Consider the following 24,353-nt stretch of genomic DNA (forward strand, 5'->3'; position numbering starts at 1 on the left):
ACAACTAGGCATCAAGAAAGACATGGCGATGACGGTAAGCCGGCGACATCGGATGCTGGCACAGGAAGCGTTCGTGCGGCTCTGCTTAGTGTCGAATGCCTCTTGAGCTGTTGTTTACCGTGGCTTGTTTGTCGTTGTTGTCGAGGCTGTCGCCTATTATCGTCATGAAAGCGACGCGCTTACGATTTACAATACACACAAAGAATGTGAATGTCAAGGCTGACCTCCAAGAGCAGTGCACAAACGAAGCCACCTGGGAAGAACGCTGTGAAGCGGTAGCCTGCACTTTTTTTTCTTTCTTTTACAGCGATATACATGTTTTGCATATCTCTTCCAGCTCGTTTTGGCGTCTGTCTGAAGTCGTCGTCATCATGCTTATCATGCTTACCGCTATGTTTCCTTGGGTGAAGTGTACTCACCCCAATAAAAAACTGCGATCGATTGCACCCAAGATTCAATGACGGCTCGTGACGTGTGAGCTGTTTTACCATTGTGGTCATTAACCTCGCGTCATCGCGTCGTCGTTCCGTTATCGTGTGGTCGTCGTCGTCATTAAATCTGCTACCGCTCGTACCTCTTTCGGGTAAGTTTTACACGAAGCTTTTCTTTAAGTGATCCTACGCACGTTCTTCTCGGGAGCCTATATAATGTAGACGTTATCAACATATGAGTACATTATAAGGTTATCGTAGCTGCTGTAAGAGAAGCGTCCGAGTCCGGTTTTGATTAACGATTAGCTTTCATTATAACTCAAGTCTTTTAGGGTTATGTGGTACATGTTACGTTGAAAATGACCCCGGTGAGTCCTTAAGTGAGGCTTTGGAAAACAACATTTTATGCCACAGTTGCTAAGGTATACCTTGAGTCTGGTGAACTAAAGAACGCGCCTGAAACAACTATTCATCAGGACATGCATGTACAGTGATACGAGTTTGAGGTAGTCGTAACACACTTTTTCCATAGACGCGTGTCAGACTCTCTTACATGTGAACATTGTACTGTAATGTCAGAGTATCGACGCAACACGCTCTCTGAAACGTATTTTTTTTGTCGACGTAATAATGTTAAACGCAGTCTGAGACAGAGGCACTCACCGCAAAGCATGCTGGGCATGCGTGACGCCAGAGTACCCTAGCATTGTCATTTTCATAATCAATTAAGGTATTATAAGCACACACACAGTAATGGATATTTAAATCTGCATTTACTATCAGAGAAACGGCAGTGGAGGGCTCAGGGTTAATTTTCGCCGCCTGGGAATAGCCTTACACAGAAGGCAGGGGGGCAGAACGCAAAGGCCATTAAATAAAGAACTTCTTGGAAATATCCGACCTTCCTTTCCAAGCAGTCAATGGACAAAAGAAATCTTCATCGGGGCAAACACACTGAGGCTACATGTTCAGCGCGCTCTGAAAATCGCTGCTCGGACGTGATCGCTTGCAATGGCGCGGACGAAATATGGCTAGCCATAACAGCTATATATATTGCAGCGGCTACATTTTGGCGCTTATGCACTCTTTTAAATATTTACGTCGGTCAGTTGCACTCCCGGATTTTTAGATGTCGCAGTGCTTGTACTATACAACATCAGTGTTGTGCCTTGGAGTAGCGTATATGTATGAAAAACCACAACCTCCATTTCTCTAACCTAGACCGAAACCGTTCCGAAACGGTCACTAAAATCACCCAGCCTGGAATTCGTCTTGCAAGCTGCGAACTAACCCTCTTTCTCTCTCTATCTCTGTCTTTCTTTCATTTTCTTATTGTTATTTTGTACGGTTATAAAGAAATGATTACATGAAGACTCGACTTTCCTGCAACAAACCGAAAAAAAAAAGGACGCGACGGTTGTCCCATGTGTTCAAGCACGTTCGAAAGAAGCGTGCGAAAATAATCGAAGGCATAAGAGCACAAGCGATCAACCTGAGGAAACAATGGCAATCACTTTGAAGTCTCCGCACTTTCTTTTTTGTCTCTTGGCTAAAACACCTGTGTTTCGTTGTCACCAGCTGAGGCATTTTCCTTCGCAAACCTTACAACATTCGATTTGCTTCCATGAATAGCATTTCCTTGCTTCGAAAATATTGCAGCATCGAGCATTGTTTACGCACAGAGCATCGGGCTTAAGGCCAGTCACCTGGTTCCGTATTCGCAAGTTATTGTTCGTGAGAGTTGTTTTCCGTTATATATCTGGCGGCCTTCGCCAGTTACAGGCTATATGTCCAAATTCACGACTGGCCGGCCCTTGTTCTTACGAAAAGTTCCAACGTGATAATTTTTTTGTGTGTGTGAATACGAGCCCTAACGGTAAAAAACAAGCTTGTATTTATTTCTTTATTTTTATTTCTGCCTGTCCTTATCAATCATGTATTTTAAGCATACCGGTTTTCTTCTTCCTATTATTATTTTTTTTTATCGCAAGCTGGGGAACAAGGCCAGGAAATCAGCAAAGGCCAATGGCTAGTTGGACTGAGGAGGCCACCCGCCTTGGGCGATGAAAGAAGCACTCTTTCTCACTAGTTCAATTTATTAAACATTTATTTTCTCTCTCTCTCTCTTTCTCTCTCTAGTTCGAACAATTATTTTGTAAAGTTGCATGGAGCATATATTGCAGCATTTTCTTAAGCTTTGCCTTGCTTTTCGGCGTCCAAAATTAACTACGCGCGATTGCGAAGCCCTGTTTATTGAATAATGTTCAAGACTTCAAATGTGCTCTACGAGTGCGACGAGTGAAATTTGACCTAGTTTGAAACGGATTTATCGTGGTGTGATGGGTTTCAAAGCGAACACGTTGTCAACAAGAAGGCCAGAACCCACTTTAGCTGACCATAGTGTGAGTTGCGGATGCATGCCAATGCTTAGCAATACAGATATCTTGTTCCATCACTGAAGAAAGGGTACCCCAGAATTTATGGTAGATTACCACATATCCTCAATAACTTGGATGACTGCGTCAGTTTTTCGTTGATTGCTTTGTCTGCCAATGAGGTAGACATTTTGGAAGCCACGTGATTAATGCTGGTTTATGATAACCGGATGAAGGAGGTGGTGCCGGCGTCTGCGATTGGTCCGCTTTCCATAACTTAGCTTGCAGTGGCTGGCCGAAAATCGTGGCGGCGTGCGACGGAAGGTTAAGAATGCCGCTAAAACGGATCCTCAGCAAGGAAGCGTTAGCAGGGCGAGTTCATAAACGTGCCGAAAGTGCTCGAAAACGTTACACGGCCATGCATAAAGTTTTATTAGACGCAAATAAATCCACACTCTCCGGCAGGTGCGAGTAGCCGGTGCATGAGCGATCGGCGGCAACCACCATCGTTTATTCCTTCCGGAATGGGGCAACTTGCGGCTATTCAAAAAAAAAAAAAACAGTTTTGTTAGGCATATTAATGCATCTTTACCGCGTACGCGTCCCTTTGAAGCGGTGAGTTTTCGCGGTTTTGTGACGTCACGTGACAGGCAGGTGAAGTGGGTGCAGCTCGAAAACTTTTGACTAATAGTCCAGGGCTAATGGCGAAAAGGCGTTGAATGAGAACTAACTCTTTCTTTTCTTCGGTCCAACCATGCATAGTCATTGTGTACACGTCATATCATATGGGGAGCTATGACGTCGCGTGACAGACAGGTGAAGTGGGGTGGTCCAAAAAAGTTTTAGACCCGTCGCGGAGGGCTGATTGCAGATTTGTAATAGAAAATTTTCGAATAGCTTTACGTTATAGCGCTACCCAAAAAGCAAAGCTGACGTTGTCTTCTGACGACCCGGGAAGCTCTTCCAGCTCTTTCGAGCTAGACAGTGGCGATTTCAGCGAAGATTTCAGCGACGAAGATGAGTGCTGACGGTTCGCCGTTTGCTTTTGACCTGCCGCCACCGCGCGAGGCAGCTGACGTGCCCATGTTCAACGCATGGTGCTGTGGCAAGACGGAGAGAAGCACCGGTTATCGCGATGATGTCGGCGCTTCTCTCGTACAAAAAGGAGTCAGCTTTGTCGCTTCTGAGCGAAGTGGTCGTGTAATCTCCGACGGCACAAACACAGGATGGTCAGTAAAATGGCACAGATTATCAGAGTACAATAGAGAACGTACATTCAAAGTGTTAATAAAGTCAGTGGACATAAAAAAAATCGCCTGGAGTGGCCCTTTAAACGTCACGCGTTACGTTTGGCACTTCTCAGTTACCTGCACCCACACTCGCAAAGAAAGACCTGCACAGCGAGGCGAACAGTCTCTCGTTGCTGAGAGTATATGGTGGAAGCCGCCTAAACGCTTCGCGCCCACCGGTTCCCGCAGTACGGGGGATACGCGCATTTTTTTTTTAATTTAGTTGTGTGTTGGAATCCGGGCCCCGCTTATTAGATAACAAGCACAAGCGAGCAGCTTCGTCCGTCCGCGGGCTGTCCATCGGTTGTGCGAGCTCTTGTGACATCACCGCCGCGCGTCGGCCGTACACCAAAACCAGACGCGCGCCTCCCCGCTCGCCCTCCCATTCGCCCCCTCTCCACATCTGCCGCCGCCTCCCCTCGCGCGAGCACGCAGAAAGTTCCGCGAGACCCGACGGAAAAAGACGCGCCACTTCCAGGACCACTTGTGCCGCGTGTCTCCGAACTGGATGCAGCAGTGAGTGAGACGACGCGATCGGGACGCGCTTCTGTCGATACACATCGCCGAGCATCCATTCGGTCCCGCTTTGTGACTGAGTAAGGTGAGTGTATACGCACTACGCACTGACGCTTTGCAGGTAACCGGTGGTCTATTTAGAGTTCACGCAACTAGCATCTAAGGGAAGGGGAATTGCCAATCGTGGGCGGCAGAAGATTAGTTTCAGTGATGAGATCAGGAAACTTGTCCGCATAGAGTGGGTTCGATTCGTGTAGGATAGGTGCATTCGTAGATACCTTGTAGATAGCACATTAGGTCTGCTTGCAAATAAGTGCACTGCAAAAATAAACATACGGGGGACTCAATCAGTCTCGAGATGGTGACAGTGATCATCGCTGCGTCTTGCGAGGCGACAGGAGTCTTCGTGTCCTGATTCGAAACGTAATTCATTTGTATGATCTTACTGTCTACTAAGCGTTAAACGTTGAGACCAGATAAAGAGAACATATAGTTGCTCTCTGGATGCTGTCAAAGGACACAGGAATTATGGCTTCTTCCTCCTTTCTTTGTTTAGTTTTATTTCCTGCTAACGCTTTTCTTGGAAAAAGTAGCGTCAGAACGAAACGTGAATACAAGAACACAAGAGCGGGGTCCGGTTTCTTTTGCCCTCGGGTGAACATTCTCGCATCATTCCGTCCTTGTCATATGCGGTTCAGTCACCGCGGCATTCTCTCTCTTGTATACCAGTCGCGTGGGTTGGTTCCACGGGGGATGCCAATAGATGCAAAATGCGACCCTCTCCTGGAATCTAAGAACATGACGGCAGGCGCGATACGTATGAGCTAGAGCATGGGAACACAGCCGTAAAATTTATCTGCCTGCCCCAAGCCACCCAGTCACGTGTCTCTCTTCCCCACCACGGCAGGACGTACGCGGCACTTCTCCGGCTTGTCTCCGCCGTACCGGCCAAAGTAATTATCTGTGTCTGGAGCTGATAAAAAAAAAAAGTGACAGCAAAGCGCAGAAGAACAGGTGAGTGCGTTGACTGAGTTGTAAAAAAAAATTGAAAAGGAAAAGCGGTGGTTGAGTGGCCGCACCCGCATATCTCCAGAAGGAGAGGTCGAAAACTCTGTTGAAACTACAATAAACGTACACTTAACCTATAAAGAAAACGTGCAGTCCGTACGCTTACGAATGTCGTCGTGGCTCAGCTGCTGGCCTTCTTTCGCTCAGCGAGAGGTCAGGCGTTCGACTCACAATCGCGTCTAGGATAACAATAGAGACGCAATAAAAAAAAGAGAAAAAGAAAATTCGTGCTCTCATATTTTGATTCATGTGATAAGGCCTTCAGGAGTTAAGGTTAATCCAACGCTCTCCCTCACGACATTCTTTATCGAAGCTTAATATATAAACGTTCCGTGAAAAATATTAGTAGCGATTTCGCGATCAACGCGAGAAAAATGCGTTAGCATTAAGTAGGACCTTTTTGAGGTGCCGCATCCATGATTTTAACCGCGTTCAGCCCATTGAAAAGCGTTGTTCAGCACCTCACTCGACAAACGTCCTGCACTCTTCGAAGAGCGAAGTGCAACTGACGGTGGTTCGTCATTCATTCATTCATTCATTCATTCATTCATTCATTCATTCACCGCCGTCAGTATACCGTCATACCACCGTCAGTTGCACTACATGCACAACTACCACGTGACCGACTTCCCACACTTCACACGCTTACTTTTTTCTACTTGGACATTTCTAATGCTAACGCATTAGTAAAGGGTCATATGCGCATTTATCAACCTGTAGACAGTCGATCGACGGACGTGCCAGAGCCCCCCCCCCCCCCCCAAAGCGCAATTATTTCTAAATATTAAAGCAAGTTCGCGCGTTTTACGTGCCAGAACCACGATCTGATTATGAGGTGCACATCGCATCGTAAATGCTCCACAATAATCGTGACCACCTCTGATTATTTAACGTGCACCCTATGCATGCTAAATACGAGGACTTTTTTTGCATTCCGCCTCGATTGTAATGCGGCCTCCGCGGTCGGCATCGAACCCGCGAGCTCGGTAGCGCAACGCCGTATATCCACTGGGCTACCGGTGCGTGCGCAATTCTTTTTGCCGGAGGCTACTGTTTTTCTTTTTTCTTTTTTTCGCCGTGCCGTAAGCGACGGAGACAGTGCAAATGCCCTTGACATCTCTGCGGAACTGGTGTGTGACACAACGTCTCCTTTCGTTCGGCGGCATTTCGATTTTGCCGCGACGACTGGCTGATGCTGGCGATAACGTGCAGAGGCAGTACTATACATAAAACCTACAACTACGCAAAAAGGCAATCATATTTTTTTCTTTTACATCGATCAGTCAAAAGGCAATTAGCTTTTTACTATGCCAACTGAATGAAGTTTCCCAGCCCAAGGGGCCGCACTTCTGAAAACAATTTCTTTTGCGTTGGTTCCAGTTCCTTTTTATCACTCGTCACTCCAGTGGCCAATTCAGGCGATAGCGACGACGTGCGAACCAATAAGAAGCGGCGAAAAAGATGGGGTTGGGGAGCAATCACTAACGAAATCTTGCTCGTAAGTGAAAGTGCAGCGGGCGTCCACCTGAATTCTGTGTACGACACGTATACAGAAACGAAGCGATGCAGGCGTATACAGGGGATACACACACTGCAACAAAGGCCAACTGCAACAAAATTTTGAACCACGGAAAAATCCCAGTCTTAGATGACGTAGACGTAGAGTAGCCTCCTCGCGAAATTTTACCTTTGAAATACCGAAGCTGAAAAGAAACGTCCCTATATATTGACGCGTCTATTCTTCTATGCAGACGACAACGAAGATAGGGACATTAACGGACTTCGTCTAGTGGTTCAGTGGGATTTCGGCAAGGACGAAGAAGACGTGTCTCTGGCCTGTTTTGTATTTGAACAAGTTGTCCTGCGGCTCTTGAACGTCTCCCTGTCTACTGTCCGCGTTGTATTGCGACAATATTATCTCTCGCCGGAAGTGTCGCATGACCCATAGCGTTGAGAACAATGCGGCTCCTGGTGCCCGCGGCTGGTCGCAGCTAGGTTGCCCCAGTGCGCTCAGAGAAACCGCCTCCAGAAAGCCGCGGGGCAGTGCTTAGAGCAGTGGTCACAGAAGAGGGAAAATAAGAACACGCTAGAAAACTATAAAATATGAAAGCAAGAGACAAATAACTTTTCTTTCTTTTTTTTTTCTTTTTTTGACAGCTCGAGGGACAGCGCACTTGTTTTTGAGGCTATATAGGGCAGGCTGCCAAAAAACGCCAGGTTATAATAAAAAGGGGTTTACCGCGAAAAGATTATCAATGCGTAAGCATACAAAAATACTACGGAGACAACTAACTGCACATATCGTGTTGGAAATACTGCGCACTATACTAGAATAACGCAGCGCTTTCTAAGCGACATGCTTATTCCGTCTTGTCTTGCCCGCTTACGGGCTAATGACTTTCACGTAATTTGTTGGATGCAGGCATTTATTGCACGACGCACAGAGGAACGAGAAGGGAAGCAGGATTTGCCGAAAAAACGACATTAGAAGGAAAGAGAGCGCGATCGCCACGTATACCTTGGCTGCCACGTTCGTATAGTTCATTCTTCTGAGGCGCGTATCGCATTCTATTGTCTATAAAGAGAAGCTTTGTTTTAGTTTTCATCGACTGGAGAGCGTATGTCGGAACCGTCGTTTCTTGTCTGAAGTAAAGGAGACACAGTCGCTTGAATAAGCTGCAGCTTCCCGGTCAAACAACCACCGTATATCAATGGCAAAAGGATGTAGGCTTAGCTTCATATTCGGCCCACATGCAGAGCCTTCCGGAGAATGAACCTATATAATAGCTTGAAATATTTTCTGCGGCAAAACCTTTCAGTGAGACCCAGCAAACATATATATATATATATATATATATATATATATATATATATATATATATATATATATATATATATATATATATATGCACTGCATTTCCGTGTATAACTGCAAACTTTCCTCTCTTTTCTTCTCTTAGTAAGATTAAAATCAAATTAGTGTGTAGGTCGCAACTCATAACGCAGGTCCTGCACAGGTCATCACTTCTGAAACGGGGGCCGAATTCACAGCACTTTTCACGCGCAAATGGTGGGGTTCATTGGCCGGCCGCCTTCGCTATTATGTTCAGCGTCACGATTGAATGGCACTTGCTCTCACGAACAGCCATATAAATTTTTTTTTGTCGATACGTGCCCAGAATTTTAAGAAGCTGTAAGTGCAGCAGGAGCGTGCAATACACGGGCTTTCCGTTGCTCGAGTCCCTTGTAGATTAGCCATTACATAAAAAAAAAACTTTAACTAGTCTATAGCCCCAACTGTTTACAAATATTGTGAGTACTGTTTATTTATTTTTTTGCTTTCTCTGACGTTTATTTGTGTATATTTCACGTTATTTTCCTACGCTTTTCCGCAGTGGAAATGTTGTGAAATGTCACCGCTTCGGTCCAAGAAATTAGCAAGAAAATAAACGCATTCATTGCTATGATAAAAGCAATGCTTCGATAGTCAATATTTTCAATTCTGCGCGTGTTACCGTGTGTGCCCGATCCGGCCGGTGCGTGAATGATAAAATTTATTTATGTGGGAACCACACAAGTTCGCCGTTGAGTTGCCCAGAAAATTCAACACAACTGTCATTAGGGTTGAAACCCGGCACGGACCGCTGTTACGAGTCATTTCTTCCGAGTTATCGAGGTGTGAACAATGAAAACACTTGCCCTTAATATACGGATAGATCAGGCCATAAAGAAAAATGCTTTGGTTGGGGATTTCATTTAGTTTCACGTCGGCGATTGTATTTGTGGGCGAAAATTGTTACATTCCTGATCTGCCCCAACATTCCGCACGCTCAGAAAGCGAAATCATGGGCTCGCTCGGCAAGGACATGCCGATGCCATCCCAGCCATCCTTGATATAAGGATCAGGAACACGCGCATGCGCGCACACGTGCCGGCAATATTTGCGCGTCACCGCCTTCAAAGTGCAGTTCACGGGGCAAGCTCCCAACTGAGCCCTTCCTCTCCGTAAAACTCCAGGTGACGTCGCTGACACTAATCATGGTCCTCAATGTGAATTGAAGCGGCTGCCGCAGTGATTGATCGCAGTGCGCTCCCGCCGCGAACAGGAGCTGGACATTCCAGCGATTCGCTGTCGCAGGCCGGGAGTCCCAAGTCGCAGTGACGTCATCAAAAGCGCACCTTCGCTTCCGTTCCGCTCTCGAATTCCTAGAGCGTTCAGCCCCGAACGCACAGGACCTGCTCGAGGCACGATTACCGAGTGCATAATCACGGCATCCTACACCTCGAGGCAATGACCGAGCGTGCGTATACGGGCAAGCGAGGTCAAGAACAAACGCCTATGCATCGCTCGGTGAGAAGGGCAAGCGGTGTAGTCCGTTCCCCGTTCACGGCAGGGGAGGCTTCCGTCTTCGCCTGCGAGAATAATAGGGTTTAGAGCAGAGATGCGTGTTTATTTCTAGTCTTCCTTTTCTCCTTTCTTATGATGACCGCTTATGCGGAGCGAACCTTGTAATCCTCAGAGTCGTTCGCCTTAAGATATTCGACCGAGTGATTACAGAAAGTCCCAGAAAATGCATAGATAAAAAGGACACCGCATAGCTTTCCCGTAGCGTTTGAACGGCACTGCTTTAGGACTACTGGTTGTGCTATCGATGAGGTTATGTCCGCCATGAGATGACATCGTGCTATGAGAGAGCAATGTTGAGTTCGCTCGTTGAGCGAACTCAGCGCTGCTCTCTCATAGCACGATGTCATAATGTTGCTTTATATAGCAACAACACGGGGCATATCCAGAGCTGCCTGCTATAAATATAGAGTGCCCCCCCCCCCCGAGTCGAAGAGGACACCGACATGACTACCCCATCGATATTGTCTTCGGATTACAAACACAAAAAGAAGAGCGAGTTTTGGACGGTGTCGCAGCATTATTTAAACTTCTGGGGGGGGAGGGGGGGGGGAGGACAAATATCCGAAAATTTTGATTACCGAATCGAGGAATGCTCTCTTAGATTCGGTAATCAAATCGAATCGTCAATATTCATAAACAAAATTTTTTTTCGAATAGCTTAAGTTATCTTTTGTGCGAAATCAAAGATAAAAATTGGAGCAAAACTACGATAAATTTCATCCCTGTGGCTACATAGTAGACATAAAACGCAAGAAGTCGCGCACCGAACACGCTCCCCATGGCTCAGGGCTCAAGACCTCTCTCTCCTTCTGAACCGCGATCATTCTCACTCTCCAAATATTTCCTGGTACGCGAACCAACTAACTGGCTATTCGAATTACGAATGTCCCATTTCGACTTTTAATAAACAACGCTTCGTAACGTGCAATGGTACCACAGGAACTCACTTACATTACCAATACTATATATATAGGTAAATCGTGTTATATTAATGGTGAGAACGACTGTGTAATATACGAGTGCTATTCGAAAATTATTCGATATTCGGCTCGTTTCTGGCATTATTCGAAAGAATTATGTCACAATTAGCCGCTAAGATGTATCTAACGTTACGACGAATTTCATCTACTTTTCATTATTACGTAGTTCACAGTGAAGTTGTAAATATCGTGGAATTCCCGTCTGCTGTCAATACACGAGCTTCTACGGGAGGGAAACGGACCACCTCATGTTTGCCCACTAGGATAAAACTCTAGTCTTTCGAAGTTTCATTCAACTAGGAAATATGCTCAATCACAAATTACAAGCAAACGTGTTTTGTTTCGTGCCCTGCTTTGACTGCGCCCCGGTCAACGCATATCCTCGCTCGCGTCGGGGCTCGGTTTAACGGCACTCTTACCACCAGTGGGGGTTGTGTGTTGTGGTTACGTCATAGTTGCCTATAGGCGGCCTTATCGACAGTTTCCGCGGAGCTCTGGTATGTGCCGGACGCATGTTGGAGCGGGATACGCATATATGTGCACAGATGCGTGCGATTGAGGTAAAACACACCACAGCTTCGCTGCTCGTCCTTCTTCACAGAGTGGAAGGGCTGGTGACTTTTGTGTATACGGCCCCTCATAATTATGTGCCGTGCTCAGCGATTCAAGCGCCACAATCGGGCCGCGTGGAGCTCGGTACTTTTTACTCCACCGGTGAGCGCTGGGGGCGACCGAGTGCAGTCACGGTGCGTGAAAGGGCTCTCGCTCTTTCGGCAGCATGAAAGGGTGAGAGCCCTTTCATGCATACCGCATGAAATAAGCTGGATTATAAAATCGCATACTGCATGAACCAGCTTATTTTAATTCGTGCCCGCAGCGTCCACCACGGGGGCGCAAATTGTCCCGGCAACCATACACAGCGAGTATCGCGTTTGAATCGCTGAGCACTGTACTTTACCTCACCTTTCTTCTTCTTCTTCGTGTGTGTGTGTGGGGGGGGGGGGGGGGGTAGAGGGCATCGCCGCGACGCCACGTCACCTTCGCTCTCGGAAGCCTGTGTTATACGGCGCTCTATCGCAAGCTCTCGCCTTTGTTATAAACTGCGCCATTTTAGATCCCATGGCAGTCGGGCAAGGTCGCCTGACGTAACGGATCGAAGTGCACCGGCCTTGCACTATATAGGGGGCCTTGGCCAGGCGTCTCAACACGCTCGCTTGCCCGCGAGCAGCTCAGCGGCTTTCAATTCGAAGGACCGCTCAGTGGCTTTCAATTGGACATTAATGCTTTCGCATTCACAACTGATAAGTGCCTAAGTGTCCTCGGATATATTTTTTTCTTTTTTTGACGTGGCGTGCATTGCCCCCAGGATAACTTTTAACCTCGCAGACGCCGAGGGAGCGCGAAATTTCGCAAGTGCGCTTATCCATACATCTCGTTTGACGCGCGCCACAAGAATATGGTGGATTTCGCAGTTTATGTATGTGGAACAAAGCGTGCGCAGAAAGCAAGCGTCCCGCCAACGGGGCCACCCGCACTCCTTCTCGTCGCTGGCACGCGTCCCTCACGTGTATACAGCGACGCCAGCGTGAGGGTGCCGGCCACATTGTGTATAGGGCAAAACTTAACTATGTGGGAAAGCCTGCTTGCAGAATTTCGCACTCTTCAGAATTTTGTTCAGTGTTGTTTACCCTGTCCGAATCGCCATTGTGTAAGGGAAAAAGAAAAAAATAAAAAATTTGAGCCCGATCTAGCCCAGGGCTATGGGTCCACTCTGTGTGTGCAAACTTTATGTTACAAAGCAAAAAAAAAATTAAATAAAAGTCAATAAAATAATCAATATGTGGAATGCTCCAGGAAGCGGACATAACAATTTTTGGAAGATGATCGAAAAGCCAGAGAAACGCAGAGAAACACTACCAAGCCTACGGTTGAATTCTTACTAATTTGCGTTTGCGCAAGCTAACCTACGTGTTCTTAGTTGAGCAAAAGTTTTCGATGAGAACGAGAAACCCGCTTTTCTAGGCATCAACGGATTTCATTTGGATTATGTTTTTGCATTTAAAAGAAAACGAAAAGATAAAATCTACATGACAGTCAGAGAGAACAGGAACTCTTAATTATGCTCTCAAATTTCGAACAAGGGTTTATGAATAGTGGAAATTTTCAGAAGACTGAAGGGCGAATTTAACAGTTATGCGTAACTACGCATGCAATAAAAATAGATACCACAATTATTCAAAATGCATGCATATGTTACATACGTCGCGCTGAAGTGTGCCACTAAAATTTGCGAACAATGCCTGCGTGAAAATCACGTGAACATGAGTGAGTGAGTGAGTGAGTGAGTGAATAAACTTTATTGTAGGTCCGGCGAGGACGCGAACTCATCGCGCACCCGGCTAGTCCCACGTCGGGACCGGCAGGTCTAGCCCACCGGCCCGGTCGCGGGCACGCTGGACGGCCAGGATTTGCTTTTCTAGAGCGGGGCTACGCAAAAGCGAGTCCCACTCCTCCTTGATGAACTTAGGGTATGTCGACCCACACTCCCACAGCATGTGCGCTAGAGTGGAGGTCTTGCCGCAGGAGGGGCAGGCGTCGTCGCGATACACGTCCGGGTAAGCCTCGTGGAGAACGGACAGACACGGATACGTACTGGTCTGCAGAAGCCTAAGCGAAACGGCTTGCGCCCTATTCAACTTGGGGTGAGGGGGTGGAAAGACCCTTCTAGACATGTAGAAGAATTTAATAAGCTCGTTGTGAGTAGCGGGAGCGTCCCTGTGGCCGTAGGGAGGAGGGGAGTCGGTGCTTCTTGTAGAGGAAGCGCGGTCGGTGAGGTCACGCGCACGATTGCGCATAAGCTGCGAACTAACGTGTAGCATATTTGCCCACTTTGGGCACTCTAGCACGCACGTACAGTTTACCGAATTTCGATATACGCGTTTAGTGCGGAATTGTAAACTTCGTGGTTTAAATTTTGTTTTCTTTTTAAAATTTGTCGAAAATGGGGAGCCATCCTTAAAAAGTAATTTCAGCTCTTGGACGAAAACCCTGCATCCAGCAGTCGGTAGAATTTAAATTTCTCTCTTGAACGCCATCACAAATGGCTTCATCGATTGCCTTATGAGAGAATTTCAGCGTTTCAAATGTTCCTTTTTTAATTAATAGGAAAGTTAAAGTAAGGTTGGGGGACCTCCGAAATATATAAAACTCACTCTCCGGATCTTAATCGTGCTAGGAGATGTTACCGCAAACCACTAGACATCATTTACACGTTATACGTAATGATGAAATGAGGAAATTTGCGGGTGTAAGTTGTAATCAGCTAGCACATGCAGGACAGGGGTGATTGGAGATCGCAGGGAGAGGCTTTCGTCTTGCAGTGGACATAAGTAGATGATGATGATGATGATGCGCAATAACCGTACGCTTAGCAAAACGTAACGTCCTTTCACATTTGCGAGATGAGCACGAGAAAGTGCATCCTCTCGAATATCTAATCGACCATGCTGGTGTTCGAAACAAACGGAGAGCAATCGGTTCTTTTCTTTTTCGCATTCTCCAAATATGTATATGCTGTATGCACAGGCTGGAAGTTGGCGCTTCACAATAGAAATAAATGAAAAGGCTGCAAGCTCGGCTTTCGAGCAATAGCGCAAGGCGCGTACCCTCAATTCGCGCCCGAACAGCTGTCCGCGTAAAAATTCTTGGAACAGCTTGCAATCAACAAAGGGCGAGACAGCCCTGCATTTCTCAGCGCAATCAATTTCGCAATTGCAGGCATTGTCGCGCACGAACCACGTGGCATCCCACTGTGACGGGCATATAGTTTATTTTTTATTATTAGCTGCACCAAACTAAAAAAAGAGAAAAAGAAATTGCCTGTGGCAGATAGCGGGATTTTAACCCTTGACCTAAATTACTCGACGAGGCGGCCATATACTTGTACGAGAAATCAAAATACCTAAGTGAATAATTAACGTAATTACACTAACTATCGTCTTAATGAATTATCTTACGGCACAAATTTTGATCTATACGAATTGTAGCTAGTGAGTTCGAAAGGCGCATCAAATTGGAACGAATTATCAGGGCTGCACCAGGTTCGATATATTAATGTTGAAAGTGTCCGACCAAATTCGTGGGTGTTCAACTACCTTTTGGGCTTCAATTATGCATAAAAGAGCCTTTTATATTAAAAGAAAAAAACAACTTCAAGGCTTGTATACGCTTATATGAATACGTTTATACGAATACGTTTTGTCGGGCACTTCGAAAATTATTACGAAACTGGTGCAGTCGTGAGAATTCGTTCCAAGTGGATGCGCCTTGCAAACTCGCCGGCTATAATTCGTAGATTGAAATGTGCGCCGTAAGTAAATAATTAAAAAGTGAATTGCCGCAGTTATGTTAATTATTAATTTAGGTATTCTGATTTTTCGTATAAGTAATGACCACCTTATTAATTAATTTTACCAAGGGTTAGAATTGTGCTTCCTGCCACATGCAATTTAAAAAAAAATTTAGTGCAACTAAAAAATAAAAATAAATACCCTATACTGTATAACGTAAGATCCACCATGTCCTTTCATTGTATGCGAATGCATCCTTATATTAAGTGGAGCCCACACTGAAGCTGAAATGGTGCTTTTCTCATGATGACGCACTGACACAAGTTACGGAAAGTTGCTTTTCTTTTTCTTTCATTTCTTTCCGGATGATGTTGAACAGCTAGTTTCTTTGCACTAGAACTAAATATACCTCAAGCTCTGCAAATAATCTTTCAGACTTTGTGATGTTCTTGATTACAGTTGTCGCTGCCGGGAACGTCGTGCTTCGGTGCGAAATATCTGTAGCATGTCATTTGTGTTTCAGTTATATAAAAAAACAGAAGAAAAAACGTAAGGAGAACTTGACGCTGTAGACTTAGCGCTCAGCAGAGCTCGAGAAAGATGATTAGGAGAATGCTTGTGTTCAGTCATATGACTTCGTATTCTGATACTGGTAACAATATTTTGACCAATATCTAAAACATTTCCCGCTGCGTTGTCCACTCATTCATTAATCCGTGCTCTAAGACCCCGGGAGCTTACTTACTTACGCTTAAAGAGCGTCGATTAACGCCACGACGAAACCTACACTGTGGTAGATCCGTAAGCAAATCACACAACTTCGTCACAGTGTGGACGTTCGCACTTGTCCATGACTTAAAAGCAACAGCGATAGTAATTTGATAGTAAATGAGCAATAAATTCACTATTCGCCCACCGAGGTAGTTCAGTGTAGTCAAATAGTTCGTTGCAGTAGGTCAGTTGTTTCTGTTACGTGATGGAACGCTGCACTGCGAAGCAATACTGGTTCAGTGGCCCCATGGCGGTCTGCTGCTAAACTCCAGAACTTCAGTTTGGCCTAGTTGGTGTTTACTGTATATTATATATCATATATATACTGCATATCATATACGTTTATGTGTTCTCTCCCGCTGCCCCCGTCTTTATTTGCGGTCAATATGATACGCTGCGAAACTAGCGAGGTCGCGGGCTCGTCTCCCGGCCGGCCGCGTTTCGATGGGGGCGGAACGCAAAATACGCACGCCTGTACCGGCCATTTGCGAACACGGGCAAAGTTAATCCGGGGCACCCCACTATACAGGCGTCTGTCGTAACCAACTGTCCAGTTTCGGGACGTTAAACCCCATAACTTTACTATACTCAAAGGACAATTCAAAAATATTTCTGATACGATTCGGTTCCGTGACTGTTGGAATCGGTTTCAAAATTCGGTGTTGCAAAAGATGAAACTGAATTTGGAGCGAGTTTCGGGTGCAAACATTCCTAAGCGATTATGCGACCGAGAAACAAAGTGCATAAGTGTAAAAAAAAAAAAAGTGAGGCCTCGATAAAAGTCGGGCCTTAATAAAGATACAAGTCCGAGTTAACACAAAGACTAAAAGTGTTTTCGCGTGCTTATTTCTTTTTGCTTTGCCTTGCAAAAGCAGAGAGCGAGAGAAAAAAAAAACAATGGAATATCACTAGTTCTGCTGCTGCTTCGCCGTTCATGACATTTCCAGGATATTGTTGAAACTTTTCAAAAATGTCGCCTCTGTGAACGCAGCTGCGATTTTCAAGGCAGCCGTGCGCTGTCATGGCACGTAGTACATATTCTCTTCGACGATGCACTTTGTAATCTGTATACACACGTATAATAAATTGCAAAGGCGTTCATCTTTGTTCGAGTGTGCGTAAGCAACTTCAAAAAGCTTAAGACAATGGTGACCTTTGGAGGCAAAGACGAAACAAAGTGTAGCACCAGGCGCAGCTGGTGCAATTTCCAAAGCTATTATTTCCGCATAAAAAACAAAGACTAGTGGAAAACACAAAATGCGTCCATGCCAGTGCCTGGGCGATTAGGCAGCCGGTCCATAAGATGTCTTTATTCGGAATCTGAAGCAGAAAGCTTTATTTTTCAAATGGTATCGCAGACGCTACAAGCACCTTTTGGGTAAATCAGGTTACTACTGCGGAAAGTTATAACTACAGTGTAACAAAGCGTCAGATAAAGGAGGGAGTGCATCTTATTCGACAAAAATGCAACTAAACAGTACAATCATGATTTCCATTACATGTCTAGTACATATTAATTCGAGAATGGCCGCCTCAAAGCTTAGCAGAAAATGCTAATGCGTGTTCTTCACTTGTTTCGTGTGACCTGGATGGTGCTGGCAGAACGCATTGCGCCAGTCAGTTGCATAACACCCGCCGCGATTGCTTAGTGGCAATGGTGTTGGGCTGCTAAGCACGAGGGCGCGGGATCGAATCCCGGCCACGGCGGCTGCATTTCGGTGGGGGCGAAATGCGAAAACACGCGCACTTTAAAGCACCCAAGGTGGTCTAAAATTTCGGAGTCCCCCACTACGGCGTGCCTCATAATCAGATAGTGGTTTTGGGACGTAAAACCCCATAATTAAATTAAGGAAGTTGCACAGCATCATGTCTAATCGGGACGTACGTGTGCAGCTAACATTTTAGAAAGCGCATGCGTCATGTATCGTTACTGCCACTCTTCGCCCACTTTCACAAAGCGCTTCCAATGATAGCGCACGACATTTGGCGCCATGAACCAGTTATAGTCCAGGACAGACCGCCGGCGCGACGACCCAGTCTGCACTCTACCGTGAAATCCTTTTGTTGTGTTTGAATGAGACCCGCAAGAGGTAGACGACATTTTAAGCCCATTAACCAGGCTCCTTCTCACGACTGTCCGGTTCATCGCACGCTCATGACCTCGATTCCGGTTTTCTCCGCATTCGAGTTTTCGTCCGCTACAGCCGCGAGGTGCGCGACCAAAACAACCGGACTGCGTCCGAGCAGCTCACTAGGCCCACTCGCTGGAAAGTCGCGCGCAGAATTTTCCACTTCGTGCTCGACATTTGTGCTCTAGTGAAGCCTGCTGCTCCGAGGGCTCGTCGCAGTTACTTGCAGCAGCATCACTGCATACGAACGTGGCATCACGTTCATTTTCAGTTTCGTAAACGCCGCCATATTTCGTCAGCGAAGGCACATCGCGCCACCTCTCGGCGGTGGCCTTGGTGGGGCGACGCATCGCACGATCGTGACGTAACCCTTGTGTAGCTGGCCCTTGCCTCGATCATTCAACTTGCGGCAGCGCAGCAGCTCCTCATCTCCGGCTCTCGGCATGTGCGTTGCTATGGTGCTTTAGACGAGGCCGGCTCCGCTCTCGTTGGTCCGGTCTTATCACGCTGTGTGTGCAAAGTCTCTCCGCCGGCCGTGCCGCGCTTGTGAGTACCTGCCTGTCAGCCCTTTGTCAGAGGCTTGATCTCTCTCTCTCTCTCTCAGCCGCAGCTGTCGAGCCGGCAAAATGTCAGTTGAGGCGCGGCACGCTTGTTGCGCCGGTCTGCCATGTCAGTAAAGAAAGGGTTGAAACGAACCAATCGGCAGCGCGTGAGTTCGTGGTGCCGTTGACATATCCGTCAGGTTCGGACGATGCAGCGTTGTGATTCGCATAACGAGGCCCGTTTTTATTCGCGTCGCACTGTCGACGGAAAACGAACCGTTTTGACTGACACGCTGTGCGCGCTGTCACCGCAGGCGGTAGTGGAAAGGGGAGTTGCGTTATCTGGCGCGATATCTTCTCCGCGGCGCCGTTATTGGTTCATTGCTTAGGCGGAGGATGCGCGCGGATGACGAAACGAAAGTAGTATAGGCGCCAATTGGTGCAATTACGAAATCAAAAGCTCCTGCGATTGCGCGATTTTATCCCTCAAACTGTAGATGGAAGCACATCAGCCGTCATCGCGTTTTTCCGAAGCCACTCCTCTCTGTTTTCCCTCTCTCCGCTAGCTGTTGCGTCACTGGAGGCCCTAGCCGTGCCCAAGATGAGTGGATCGGTTTAATGAAGTTATTCAGTTTATGGTATATCTTGCCTAGAGTTCGCTTTGAGTCAACTCAGGTTAGAGAAGCCGCCTTGAGAAACTGTCACAAGCGATGCATGTGTATGTGGGTACGCCATCCTATGACGTGTCAATGACCAGTTCGGTGTCCAAGCTAGTCATCGTAGCGTTACGTTACGAAACATACAATTTATTAGCTCATCTTACTTGTGATTTGTGCACATGTTTATCAGCTTCGGGTGCAGCTAGACTTCAGCAACCAATATATCTGTTACGTCCTTTTTCAGAAGATTGTCTCCACATTTCTTCTAGTGCTTTTTTTTTTACTTTGCCTGTAGTATTCGTGTGATGTTAATGACTGAACCAATTGAATGAAAAATATATATTTTCCCTCTGCATTAAGGAACACAATGCAAGGAACGACCAAGATTTTCCTCAGCCTCAAAGCATGCAAGAATGTGTGCACAGGAAGCAAATTGCCACCAAATATTTTGCTATGCCGAGGACTGCTGACTTCAAGATCACATGGGCAGATTGAAGCTGTTGCCACGCAGGTAAATTTTATGCATCCTTGTTTACTGCCTAAACAATTATCAACTACTAAAAAAAAAATGGATGATAACTGAGTAAAGTTTTCTAAGCGTTCAATTCATTACTGAACATGTTTTAATTCCTTGCTGTCCCATCCTTTCTTACATGTATTACTACTGAAGTTCCCAGTCACACTTGTGTACACCCATGCTGTGTTGATATCTCCTCCAATAGCCTGCCTCCAAATGATTATTTGCAAGTTGTACAACCAGCTTCAGCTAATTCAACCTTGTCATGAACTGAAGAAATTACTTCAATGGCCCTATATTTGAACCAACTGACAAGTTTGGTGGTTGATGCAGTTTAAGTCAAATTGGCTGTTGTGCTGTGAAAACCTGATTCAACATCGTCATAAGTTCATATACCATAAGATACATTGTGATTGCTGCCTATACTAGTACTAGGTAAAGAGCACTGCACAGATCTTGAAGTATGAATATATCTTAAATAACATGGTTAGTATAGGTACAAAACAAATGTTGCAGACTTAGTTTAGTCTACCTTGAATGCTTGCTCAGGAAGGGGCACATAATGGAAGCTGTCACTTGCAAACGGAACTTCCATGCTACCTATTCATTGCCTCTTGCATAGCTTCATATTTCAAGCTACCCAACGTGCCTACACCTTTGTGCTGTTATTGGCCCCTAAGACCAGGAGTCATTAAATTCACTCATACTCTTGCCATGTCATCCTTTATTTCATCACACACATGGGAAAGTGGTGTACCTGAAGTGTTGGCAGTGCCGTCAATTTGATCAAGAAACATTGCCATTAGACCCTTTAGCAGAACTGTATTTGCCCACAGTCTTTCCAATGATTATTTCCTGAAAGTGCAGGCAGCATTCAGGATCTTTTAAAGGTAGTAAAAAGTCAGCTGGAGTTGAGTTGACGGAGGTCAACTGTATGAAATCATCATTCATTATGGACAGATTAGATAGGGGTAGTCAGAGATCGTTGGGAGAGGCCTTCATCCTACAGTGGACATAAAACTTGGCTGACAATGATGAGCATGGCAGACAGATTTAGGCAAGTTCTGTTCCCATGCATGGTACAGTTGTTGATACGTGTTGCATTTTTGCCACATGGTACATCATAATTGTGCACCTTCATTTGTTTTAAACACATTTTATAAAGTGCTTAGATCTCGGCATGCAAATACATAGCAATATCAGTTTTGCACATTCCACGAGGTTGTTTTCAGAGCCTAAAAAAAGGAAACACATGAAAGTTAATTTCATGCAAACTGCATCGGTGTGCTGTGTGATTTTTCGTGTGACATGTGTACTATTATAAGGTTATTCACAAAACTTCATAATTAATCTTAGAGGGGTCCTCCAACACATTTAGAACAATAAGAATAACTTGCATAGCCGCTAGGCATACTGTCATGAACACTTGAACCAAATATTATGCCTGTGCTTTCTTTTATACATAGCCGGCAATGCTGTGGAAGTTACTGAAGTAGTGCAACCGTAGAAGACTCACTCTGAGCGTTTCACAGTACTGTTGTTTTTTGGTCTTCGAAGCTTTAGTATGGAACAGCTACTTCTGATATTATAACTGCGACTTGTGGACGCACGGTTGCTTCAAATCGTGCATTATTTGTGCACTTTTGCACTTCCAGTGTGCAACATACTGTAAATTGGTTGCCAGTATAAGCGGTGCGCTGTGCCTGCTGCTCGCAGAAATCTGTCACTCCGCTTGTTTGGTGGCAAATAGGTATAGATCTTTGATGCTTTCCATGTCATAAATAAATTGTATTTTGTGACATAAGGGTATAAGGCTTGATGTTAGATGAAATTACGTTATGCGTGCCTATATCTTTTTTTAATGTGTGATGCACTATTCTTTCAGTTGCAAATGTGAGCATTGCGAGGAGTCTCTCTAGCCTTTATTGCATTGCTCGGCATGTATGAAACAGAATATATACATGCAGTGGGGAGACACAAGTTTGCTAGAATGCATGGCTGCCCGTTTCTTCCACTTTTCAAAGCCCCGACTACTTTCTTTCCTTGCTCTCACAGGAGAGTAAACACTGTGGCTGTTTGGTTGGTTTATTGAAACATCACAACTAAGCAGTGTTCTTGGCTAAAAGCAATGCTGATATCGTCAGCGATTACCATGCCCTGTGCTGGCTCACCAAACTCGAGGATCTTTCAGGCAGACTAGCCCGTTGGAGCCTGCACTTACAAGATTATGACATCACCTTTGTCTACCTATCTGGAAGCACAGCAACGCTTACTGTTTGTCATGCGCACCTTTCCCTACGACATTATCAGATCCTGACCTCGACTTGCCATTTGTTGGTGTTGTTGACATCGTTTAGATGGCTGAGCACTACTGCGCTGACCCAGAGTTGCTGCCAATGATCGAGCACCTACAGCAACTTGAAACTGTTTTACTTCGCTCACTCATACATGGCTTATCGTCATACTGTGTGCGCAACAACGTCCTTTACAGGAAAAACTGTGGGTGTGGTTCAGAAACGTACCTCCTTGTCGTACGACCAGCGCTGCGCCAACACATTTTGCAAGCCTACCACGATGACCCATGTGCAGCGCACCTGGGAATCACTCAGATGTTAGCAAGTATAAGTCAGGAGTGTTACTAGCCTCAGCTGTTTTCTTCTTTGCAACAGTATGTGAAGACCTGCTGGGATTGCTAGTGCTGCAAAAAGCCGGCTGGCTTTCTCCACCCTTTAGACCCTCCTTTAATACCATTACAACAAATAGGAATGGACCCACTTGGTCCGTTCCCAGTGACCTCCTTGTGCAACAGATAAATAGTCGTTGCTACCGATTGCTTCATCTGGTGCGCTGAAACCGAAGCTATTCTGCAAGGAAACCTGTATGAAGTTGCCGCGTTCTTTGTTCGCTACATCGTCCTATGACATGGTGCACCCTCTGTTTTCTTCAACCTTCGTTACAATATTAGAGTCGCTCTAACTCTTATTGCTCAAACACTATGGCTCTGAAAAGGGCGGCAGGACGGAGTGTCAAGATTGTGCTAATGCAAAAGCCCAGTGCAATGATAGGAGAAGCATGGTGAACTTTGTTCCGAATGTGTGCAGCGCACAGTTTCCAATGGAGTGGAAATGACAAACCGGTGAGGAGGTTGCGAGGGTGTGGCAGTGGCAGCGTCTGATTGCTGATAATTCCAGTAATATGAGGTGTAATAAAAATCTTTGTTACAAAATGTTTGTGTGGAGGTGCCCTTTAATATGAAACACATTCTATTGCCTTTCATAGACCTAGTTTCATCTGTGTGTAGCAGATTTTGTTCAAGTTAGGTTAAACACTTCTTCAGTCCATGATTGTAAGACTCTTAGGTCGTCCCTACTGGAAGTCTCCCTTTGCAATGAGGCCCTCTTCATTTTTATTGGCTATTGTAAGCTGAATTTAGAGTGAATGGTCAATATGCTTTTATGAGAGAAGTCAGCTGGAAATCTTTCTGTTAGATACAATTTATGAATTATACCTGCATCACACGCACACACAAAAACTTTCTTTATGAAAGCAGTCTTTTACCAAGTTGAAAGACTCTTTAATCAAGAGGTATTGCGCAGCAGACGCACGGCACCAATGATCTCATTTTAGTGTTTTCTTCTGGGCATGCTACCGAAAGCATGGTGCTAGCGTATTGAACAATATCCACCAAAATAAACTGATGTAACTCAAAATAAAAGTGAAAACTTATTGTATTACACATTTTCGAAATAAATTTAACAGTGCCAAATCAAGAAACATTAATGTCTCATCCATGCAGCACACGTCTGTAAGCATCATCATGTGCCATTCCTGACCCATTCGGCCAGCTTACGAGTACAGAAGAAAATGAGCATCACTGTGTTTACTACACCTTCCGGTATGATGAGCCTAGGTGACAGAAAATACATGTTTTCTTATATTCTTTAATATATAATTGCTGGTACCCACTGGTTTCGAGGCTACTCCTTTTTGGCTCTAAAAGAGATCGACGAACTGCACTTCCAGGAAAGACCACTTCTGTAAACAATATCGCTCCCTGTCATGTGTCTGCGGGCGAAACTCTTTTCCAGGAGAAGTCTTCTTGCTCAAAATACTTTCGTGTGCCCATGTGACAGGGTCATTATTTTATACGAAAAGAGGTGCTGGCTACTATAAGCAGCTGGAGGCTGTTAATGAATGCTCTATACACTGCTGCAGGGATGTGAAATGCGCCATAAAAGTACTTTCATCCACTCTTCCATTAATTTTGGGCTGCATGATACTGAACTCAAACAAGCCTGTGGAAATTAGCAATCCATAGC

At 45.5% G+C, this 24,353-nt stretch overlaps 1 protein-coding gene across 4 annotated transcripts in view; it reads left to right on the forward strand.

Annotated features, from left to right (window-relative positions):
• The first annotated feature begins 4,535 nt into the window (after positions 1–4,535).
• Positions 4,536–24,353, forward strand: part of LOC142579140 (uncharacterized) — a 55,946-nt gene continuing 36,128 nt past the window's right edge. Inside the window, exons 1-3 of one of the 4 annotated variants that reach the window (XM_075689054.1) lie at positions 4,536–4,696; positions 5,519–5,625; positions 19,878–20,028. In XM_075689054.1, the coding sequence (XP_075545169.1) occupies positions 19,885–20,028 (144 nt within the window). In that variant the 5' untranslated portion in view covers positions 4,536–4,696; positions 5,519–5,625; positions 19,878–19,884. Of the gene's footprint in view, positions 4,697–5,518; positions 5,626–18,619; positions 18,863–18,936; positions 19,059–19,877; positions 20,029–24,353 lie in introns of those variants that run through there. The other 3 variants (XM_075689053.1, XM_075689052.1, XM_075689055.1) reach the window with 3 other exon arrangements.

This window comes from Dermacentor variabilis, chromosome 4, assembly GCF_050947875.1.
Source record: "Dermacentor variabilis isolate Ectoservices chromosome 4, ASM5094787v1, whole genome shotgun sequence".
In the NCBI taxonomy this organism is placed as follows: domain Eukaryota; kingdom Metazoa; phylum Arthropoda; class Arachnida; order Ixodida; family Ixodidae; genus Dermacentor; species Dermacentor variabilis.